Source organism: Asparagus officinalis, chromosome 8, assembly GCF_001876935.1.
Source record: "Asparagus officinalis chromosome 8, Aspof.V1, whole genome shotgun sequence".
Classification (NCBI taxonomy): domain Eukaryota; kingdom Viridiplantae; phylum Streptophyta; class Magnoliopsida; order Asparagales; family Asparagaceae; genus Asparagus; species Asparagus officinalis.
In genome coordinates this window covers 99,543,687-99,553,319 of record NC_033801.1, presented here as the reverse complement: position 1 = coordinate 99,553,319, position 9,633 = coordinate 99,543,687, and the positions used below count along the sequence as shown (strand labels likewise).

At 37.4% G+C, this 9,633-nt stretch overlaps 1 protein-coding gene across 3 annotated transcripts; it reads right to left on the bottom strand.

The window, feature by feature from the left end:
• On the bottom strand, positions 284 to 9,250 carry LOC109819722 (probable protein S-acyltransferase 19). 3 transcript variants are annotated; one of them, XM_020385564.1, is made up of 10 exons: positions 8,942 to 9,250; positions 7,503 to 7,580; positions 5,400 to 5,513; positions 4,880 to 5,275; positions 4,200 to 4,268; positions 4,035 to 4,106; positions 3,790 to 3,918; positions 2,849 to 2,929; positions 2,575 to 2,769; positions 284 to 1,599 (listed from the first exon to the last, which is right to left on the bottom strand). In XM_020385564.1, exons 1-10 carry the CDS (start codon positions 8,984 to 8,986, stop codon positions 793 to 795), a joined length of 1,986 nt encoding a protein of 661 aa, XP_020241153.1. In that variant the 5' UTR covers positions 8,987 to 9,250; the 3' UTR covers positions 284 to 792. The 3 variants fall into 3 exon arrangements, with proteins under 3 accessions (XP_020241153.1, XP_020241154.1, XP_020241155.1); XM_020385565.1 differs by lacking the exon at positions 7,503 to 7,580 and having other exon boundaries at positions 8,942 to 9,248; XM_020385566.1 differs by lacking the exons at positions 7,503 to 7,580; positions 8,942 to 9,250 and adding an exon at positions 7,215 to 7,410.

Sequence of the window (9,633 nt, the reverse complement as noted above, 5' to 3'; positions counted from 1 at the left end):
CACTTAAATGAGAATCAATAAAATATACAATTTTAAAATACGTCCATTCCAACTTCATTTTATAATTACACCCAAACGTGAGAATGAGAATGACTATTCCATTTCACTCTTTCTTCCATTCCATTCTTATTTGAGTCCATTCTCGTGTACCAAATGAGGCGTTATAACAATAAATTCAGACAATTACACCCAAAGGGAGAGTCAAGAATCAATCAGCACATCCACAATGTTGGTGCCAGAGAAATCCTACAAGGAGAAGAATCATCAGAATTATCCTTGGAACTCTTCAAACAAAAACTATCGAAGCTTTAACTACCCACGTGGATCAAAAGAGACGTGATTAATTTACAAAAAATGGGGGGAAAAGAAATTACATCAGAAGTTCAGAATCAAACTGTTCTTCGATCAATAGACATTGCGACAACTTGGAAGCCAAAAAAAAGGGTAGTTGCTTTAGATTACGCTCTAAAACATCTCAATTGTCTCAGGACCAGAGGTTACTTCTCTCATTTCAAGTCAAGAGGGGAAAATTCCTTGTCCTCCAAAGAAAATCATACAGGGAGGCGCGCAGATTTGTCACATTTCCAACATTAATGTTAAACCCGGCGATTAATAACCATTCTAACTTTTAACTTTTTGCTGGGACGAAAAATGCGATCTCCTACCTTCGTTTAGGATTTTCTATAGAGGGCTCTCAGGGGCTTTTCCCCACCTCCCCAGGATGGGCTGCATTCTGATCTGAAGAAAGCTTGAAATTTGTTAGCTCAAAAAGGTTACGACTGCATTCAGAGATCAATTCCTCTGAATTCCTCCAGGAACAAACACAGGCAACGAATCCCTCCTTCCTTCATTGCGTCCTGCATTTGGACCCGTCTCAGTCTCAGTCTCCGGTCTCAATCTGATGCTTCCCTCAGCCCTCGGCCCATCTCTCGCTGCTGCACCAAGAAGTGGTCCCCCAAAAAATATCGACTGCCCAGTGTACGTTAATCTCTCAGGCCCAAACATGTGGGTATTCTGCCTAGCGTTCGTAGCTGAAACCCTAGTTTCGGCTGGCATTGACACGTACCGACCCGCTTCTTGGTCCCACACAACCGACGCCCTCGGAAGAGGCCCTCTCAGACCCAAAGGACGATCAGGGAGAGGAAGGTGAGCTGGCATTGGGTTAGGATTCAGGCTCACACTGACGACCGGCTCATGGACCGCAGTCCAAGCCGGACTACTCACGCTGCTAGCGGTTGGTGTACAAATCTCATAATCTTCTTTGCTCGCAAGACTCTGAGGATAAGAGTTTCCAAGGGGAGGTAGCCTAGCTTGTGAGGCCTTTGGGTCCAAGCTCATGCTGCTTCTGATACTTGCATTGTCACTGGAGGCAGCATCTGAAGGGAAGCGGTGACGTCCGTCAATAGGCCTGAGGACCGAGGAGGAGGCTCGAGCTTTTGCCGCGGCCTTAACGGCCTCTCCAGCATCAAGCTTGGCAAGCTTCCATGCACTGATCTTTACGGCCTTTTTGGCTTTTGAAGCTCGTTCAGCTTGACCAGCAGCATCAGGATCGACAGTGGAGGAAACCATTCCAGGTTCGAGATGATGAATCACTTCATCCTGTTGATAAAAATGCACATTAATAAGAATATGTTAAATTCTCATATATACAGATTTATGGGGTAGCACAAATGTACTGGCTTTAAGACAAGCACGAACTTCACGAACAATGGTCATATGGAAGGAGTCGCATTTTCAATATCACAATTCAATAGCACATTCTTCTTGTATTTGGTTGACTAAATAAATATCTTCAAGGAGATGGCTAAGCTGCAACTAAAATTTTTGGGGCTCTTTTAGATCGGAGTTTTTCCATAGTTGCGCAAAAGCACCCTACTCAACATCTTCAAATTGGACTCCTATTTGACCATGATATGCCTATGAAATTGAAGGAAAAGTCTATAAGATGATTGTAAGACCAAGAATGCTTTGTGAATCAGAAGACAATTAAGAAGCAATGTGAAGAAATGAGGGTAACAGAAATGAGAATGTTACTATGGACTTGTGGATATGCACTAAGAGAAAGTTAAAGGTGGATCCTATTGAGGATAGAATGAGAGAAAATTGATTAAAATGGTTTAGCCTCATGCAATGGAGGCCACAAAACGCATCAATTAGGAGAGATGATAAGATTATAATTAATGAAGCAAGGAGGACAAAAGGTAGGCCTAAAAGAATTTGGTTGGAAGCAGTTAAGAAGGATATGATAGTATTTAATAGAGGAGATGATCCTAGATAGAATTGAATGGGAGAATATGATTCATGCATATGACTGTAAAGATTTGGAATAAAGGCCTTTTTGTTGTTGTAGATGTTCTAGTGCAACGAAGGTCATCCTATTTTATAAATAATTTTCAAAGAACTACTTACTGAGGACAATTTGCAAAACAAAAAATAAAATCTCGCAGAAAACTTTTCATCAAGTAGTTACAGGGGAAAACATAATAAGTACTTATACAAGCCCATTAACGTCACATAACACAATCATATTTTTCATTGAACCAGGTGCATGGAATAGATCGGAGAAGTATGTACCTGATGATCCAAAATCCTCGGTGGAGTGCACCAGACACCTTTATACTGGAGGCCAAGAGAGCTTCCAATACTTAGCCCTGTAGTTGCCGAATTTGTTGGCGAATACATAGGATTTGTACCCTCTTCATCAGCAGATCCTGGAGGTGCTTCGCTCATAGCTTTCATTGCCACAACATATTCATAGGTTGTTATCCCCTGTGTCATACAAGTAATTCAAATTAATGTTAAAACTAGTAAAAGGGTTCGAAATGTGTTTAAACTTCTCGGGTTGAACCTTTCTGATCAGTATGATGTGGAAGAAGAACAGTTCTCCCAAGGGTACACATGCCAGGAGCGAAAGTGCCGTACAAATGGCCTGTAAAATTCATTTCTATGAGAACAGATATTAGCATAGAAGTTACAAGACATCAAAACAAACTATTTTTATCAGAGAAAAATATCATGAACTTTCATTGAAGTACCAAAGACTACTCATGAACAAATACCATGAGCTTTTATTTATGTTTTACAAAACTTCAATGTAATTTTGAGAGGACGTCATTAAATTGAATCTCCATTAATGCCATGTAGCTGCCATGAATTTTCAGGTATTATCGTGACACTGCAATTGCATATAGGTTTGCGACCGTAAGTGGTAATTTTTAATTTTTAATTTTCTTTTTTTGTTGGCTTGAAAGTTTGTGGATATTTCTCCCATAAAAATTCTTATGGTAGTTTTGTATGAAATCCTAATAGTTCATGATAGTTTTTGAGACATTAACCCTAAAAGAAACTTCCTCAAAGAAAGCTATTCCATATCAAGGAAGGAACTAAGTAATTAACAATCTGAATTAAGTCATTAAGCTTATCTGTGTGTTTGCAACATTATGTTGAAGAGAAACATAACAAAACACCTTAATTGTAGTGTAAGTAATGGAATGAAATTTTGTTAGCAAGAGAAGAAATTTCAGTAACAAAAGGATGTTGACATTTCAACAAAAAGTACAATAACAAGTTTCCAGACATGCAACGTACTACAACAGAATTTGAATTAAATTATTAAGCTTATCTGTGTGTTTGTAACATTATGTCGAAGAGAAACATAACAAAAACACCTTACTTATAGTGAAAGAAATGAAATGAAAATTTGTTAGAAAGTGAAGAAAATTCAGTAACAACAGGAAGCTGACTTCTCCACGAAAAGTACAATAACAAGTTTCCAGACATGCAACGTACCACGACAGTAGCAAAAGGAGCACGAGAAAAACCATTTCCGAGCTTATCCACGATGTTACTTTCTGTTACCTTCTTATCAACAAAGCAGAGCACAAGAACAGCAACACCAACTCCAAATTCAATTACTAGCTGGCATATATAAGTAAATTCAAAAAGAAAAATATTATATGTAAAGTTTATCTTGAAGAATTAAACCAGCAAAATCAGAAAGTAATTTAAAAAAAAATGAAGTATTTGTGTTGTACCCAAATAAGGCTTGTGGCCATAAGAGAGATAAATGTCACATAATTTTTCCTCCCGACGCAGTTATTAAGCCACTGCTCAGAGTTGTATCATGAAAAATCAGCAGATTGCAAGTAGACCAGGATTATATAAAAGATATAACAATACTAGTTTGAACAGTTAAATACCCGACAATGATGATCAAATCCATCAACACATTTATCACAACTTCTGCAATGCTTACTGAACTTGCGGACCTGTAAGGGAAAAATGGAGAATATGAAGTAGAATTAATCACACAGATGAATTCTAATTGGCAGGATAGGATGGGAATTAATTTCCCAAATGTTAGAAAAACAGATAAAGGTTATCATTTCCTAGATCAGCATGAGATGGTGAGACTTAGTTTATCTTAAAGTATACTTGTACATGAACCTTTAAACAAAGCCTCTTAAGAGGTATAACACTACATGGCAAAGTGCAGATAATCCTCACATCTACCTTCAATAACAGTTATCATCCCTCAACCATTTTAGTAGTATTTATCACCCAGGATTAGCATTTTTAGAAGGACAAATTGCAGATAACCTTCCTCACCTTAAATTAAAGGGTGATACGTTCTAATAAATGAGTTGAAGGGTGATAAATTCTGCTGTAGGTGTAGATGAGGGGTGTTATCTGCAATTTATGTAATATTAGAAAGGGTGATACGTTCAAATAAATGAGTTGAAGGGTGAAAAATTCTGCTGTAGATGTAGATGAGGGGTGTTATCTGCAATTTATGTAATATTAGAAAAGTACATAAATAGTGCACTAGATGGTCCTATTTGTATGTGCATGTGTGTGACAAGATAATAAGATACTGTACCTCAGCATTGCAGAGAGTACAAAATAAAGCATCTTCACCACCCGCTTCTTGCTCAGAAATCTCATCTTTGCGGCAGTCATCTTTTGCAAACGGAACACACAGCATTCCTCCAAAGAAATGGCAAGATGATCGCCTTCTCCTTAGAGAAACTCTCTGTGAGTCAATTTTTCCTCTTTCTCCAGGTGGAACTTTTCTCCTGTAATCACCATCTATAGAGCTTCTACACGCTGAAGATGGCGAAGATTGTATACCAGTTCTATTGGTCCCAAAACTAGCAGGCAATCCATGGTTGTCGTTTGGTTCACTGAGAATTTCCTCATCAAATTTCTCCATGATTCCAGGATCAGCAGGATTAATACGTGTACACCGAATATAAAGGACAAACACCACAAGTGCCTGATGAAGAAAAGAAGTTCAAAAAAAGCTAGAAGCATCAACTAGTTATATACTTGTATATTTTAAAAGTTCAATAGCAAAGACAAAATGCATAGGAGAGTGCCTTGAGAGGAAGATTACATACCACAGGAGTATATATGGCAATTGCCACATACTGAAAGATGCGTTTACCCAGGAAAGGAGCAAAAAAGGCATAGAACGCAACAACCAGTAGGAAGAATACTGTGATAGCTACAACCTAGAAAAGATAATGCCAGAAATGCAATTAATTGCCAAACCAAACAAATTTCAAGAGATGGAATTGCAGTACATACATGGAGGAGTATATAAATAAGATATTTCCTCTGTGCTAAACAATGTTGATGTAAAACAGATAATCAAATCATTTCTCCAGTCTAGAAATTTCTGTTGTACAATACGCCAGGAGAAATTTTAATTATGAATATAGAATATCCATGTATTTCCATAATACAAAGCCGTCTATATTTAACAGCCAACAAGATTACAAATTCAATAAGAATTAATTAACAAGGGTACATACCATGAGGAATAAAATTTGGAATGGAAAAAAGAAGTTAGTCTGAGGACGCAGTTACATGTACTGTTAATTAGTAGGGAGCACATGCTAATAGGAGAACATCCTCCACCACTACTATATTAAGTGCATGCCAATTTATGGGCCCAAGCAAAAGCAAGGACCTCCAAGAGGTCAACCATCCTAGTACTGCCCCCACACTATTCAACTGCAGCTTTTTTTCCAATGTTCTAAAAGATGCTACACTAACTTTTATGTTCATGGAACTCCAATATACTGTAGACTTTATCAGTGCATATCATTGCACTTTTGATGACATAAAGTTATATACTACCTTGATTCATCATTTAGTTTTTTCTCCAGATGAGCATTCTCTCATCAGGATCCGACTCTTCTAGCTTAAGTATCCATTTGGATGCCCCAAACAAGAACTTTGGAAACGGTCTACCCAACATAGTATTAGTCCTAACACGCATGCTAACAACGAAAATATTGGAACCTTTAAAACATTATCTTCTACTAATTCTTGAGTTTACAGGAATGTAACTACTGGAACCCTCACAAGCTGCACCTCAAGTGTGACCATTCATTACCCAGTGTAGACAGCCCAAATCACCTCCATAATTTTATTACAAGAGAGGCATGTTGAAATCTAAAGAATTAGACAGGTCATGGAAAATTCAGTACGAGTTCGTCCTTAAATAATTTATGACCAGGAGTTTGTCCATAAGAAATGGTAAAAACTCTTTTCACTTTTTAGGAATTTTTTTTGTTGTTTCACACCTTTGAAGCCCCAAGCTTTTACTTCAAAAGCCTGTTTAAGCTATCGCAGACTTTCGATGCATGAAAAATAGAAAAGAATTGTATCTAATCCTAGCTCCATGAAGAAACTATCATTAATTTAGTTGGCTCAGGACTTAGAACTTTAGTAGGCTTAGTTAATTTTAGAGTTTTAATTGAGTGGAGTCCAGTGTTTCAAAAGCAAAAGGTGACATAAAGGCGAGAAGGCGCTATATTTCTTGAGGTGAGATGCACCAAAAAAAGGTTATCACCTGAGTGAACAAAGGCAATAAGCATTAAAAAACATAAAACTAGCAAATAACATGCAATTGAACACAATGTCAATAAAGCACAACAAGAAAGATATGAGTTACAATCAAATGTCCCATGTCATGAAATATGATAACTCACATGACATAAAGTAGACATATAAAGTAGTAACTAACAAATAATAAACACTAACCAGTGACTACTAACATACATACATGCTTTAAGTGACAGTTTGAACTCTCAACTTTGAACATGTGACATTTTTTCAAAATGGTATAGGCACGTTATCAACAAAAATAAATTAATAAACCAAAAATAGGAGAAAAAAAACCCCGAAAACAAGGCGAATGTTACCTTGCCACTGGTCTTGGTCAGTAATAATCATTGATGGTTGCCAATGCAGGGAGGCATAGGGTGGTCAAAGATGCCCATCAAAGGCCAAGGAAGAAAAAGAAGAGGAAAGAGAATTGAAGAGTCATATCCTTACATACTAACTTGAATTATTATATAACCACTATTTTAGTTTTCTTTTGCGATTATAGATCCTCAATGGAGTACTTAAAGAAAATTAAACTTAAAAATAGGACGATGAATAGCCCCCTAAATAATAAAAAAAGAGACAAGGCACGAAAGATGACTTGCCTCACATGCCTCCAGCGATAGTGTGGGCACCTTTGGCACCTCATGCACTTGCCTTTGTAACCTTCGGCGTCTAACATACTGCAAGGCGCTAACATACAAAATCACATTGCCTAAGTGCCTCAAATGCTAAGGAGTGGCTCTTTTAGAACAATGGAGTCAACATTTAGCGGGACAAGTCTGTTTCCTTATATTCCATATCCATAACAGAAAAATTATAGCACCTTTTTGGAGTCAGAAAACACATACTTTATCATGCTTTCGAGTTTTTCTTATGGCAGTTTTTTTTGGTTTACACGCCTTTCCATAATTTTACGTAAGAGTTAGCTTAGAAGTGAAATATTAGCACACAATTCCTCTTCTTAATACAATCATTTTCTCTATCTCATAAAATAAATAAATAAATAATAAATCATTTCTCTTGCAAATACACAACCTTTCACCGATATTACAGAAGGCGCTAGGTGGACTAGGCGTTTGCGCCAGTGCCTAGTGCCTAGATGCCTAGGCGTACACCTAGGTGATGCTTAGGCGTTTAGCTATTTTTTAAATTATTTAATTATAATAATTGATAAAAACATGTATTAAATTCATATAAATTTGCCAAAAAAAGATAACAATCTTAGATCCACAATCAACTATGCGTATTTAAATGCTAAGTAGCCAAAATAATAACTAACAATGTTATAGAAAGCGCTAGGAAGTCTGGACCAGTCGCCTAAAGCCTAGGAGGTTTTTTTTTTACTTTTTAATTATAATAATTGATAATAAATGTTAATGTTATAGAAAGCTTAGGTGACGGACTGGTGTCTAGGTGAATTTCTTTTTTCATTTAAGTGGTGGTCGAGAAGTTTTTGCTAAAGGTCGGAGGAGGTAGTGGTAGTGTTTATGTTTGGAGGTTAAAGGAGTTTGAAAGAGGTCAGAGGATGTGGAGTCTGCAACACAAAATCACGATTAAGGCCTAAATGGTGCATTCTACGAAAGCAGACAATGCTCCCTTAAACACTTCTATAATCTAGGTAGGCAGCCTAAGCGTTAGTTAGGCGGTCTAGGTATCGCCTAGGCGTAGGCGTACGCCTAAGCAGACGAGGCAGAGGCTTTTTAAAACAGTGATTGTCACTCTAATAAGTAAATTAAGTCAAACTACCCTACTTAATAGTGATCAAAGTCTACTAAAGATAAATTTGCAGGGTAATATACAAGGCAGACCAATCCTCGGAATCGAAATAGAAAGAATGCTGAGATCCAAATAGCTCAGATGTCTAAACAAGTACGATCGTCCAAAACATCAAAAGGTATAAATGCAGAAAAGCCCATAAAGGAATATGAAATGATCTAAAACCTTTTAACTAAAACCCCACAAAACAAATTGAAAGATTCCAACTTTCCCGATGCAAGTTTTCTCAATTTCAGAAAAACCCCAGTAAACATTTTGAATATACCTGAAAGGTGTGAGCAGGGAGCTGCCATCCATGGCGCCTCACCATGGCTCCAGAGTTTTTGTGGGATCTTTAAGATTATATCTCAGATTCTAATAAAAGAGATTTAGAAAGAAAAACCCATGAGACGAGAGAGAAGAGAGGAGAGGAAAAAGGGGGAGTCGCCCCTTTTAGTGCAGAAAACAACAAAATTAACGGAATAGCACAATAAATAGGAGGAAGGGAAAAAAAAAGTTGAGGCCTTTCTGTGCTGTTGGGTCACAGAGACGAGTTAAAAGAAGCTTAGTGTTGGCTAGAGAGATTATATTAGGCCTTTCTGTGCTGTTGGGTCACAGAGACGAGTTAAAAGAAGCTTAAGAGTGGTGGCTAGAGATATTATATTCTCCATCTCTCTCTCCGTATATATAAAACTTAATTTGTTTCTCTTTCTTTTTTTTCTCTCTCTTTAAATCAAGAGAGTTTGTGGTGGGTCAGTCTGGCAACTATACTAAATCAAATCTAATTAGATGACCAAAGTTCATGTTAAAAGTTGCGGATAGAAAGTATATCCTAAATCGATGCTCCGATCTACAATTAGCAACGATCTACTCGTATCTTGACAGTGGAGAGAACTACGACGAACGAGGTCCCCCGCACTATTCATGACCCACATAGCAACCTCCGATCAATTCTCTCGAGGCACAACTTGAATATTT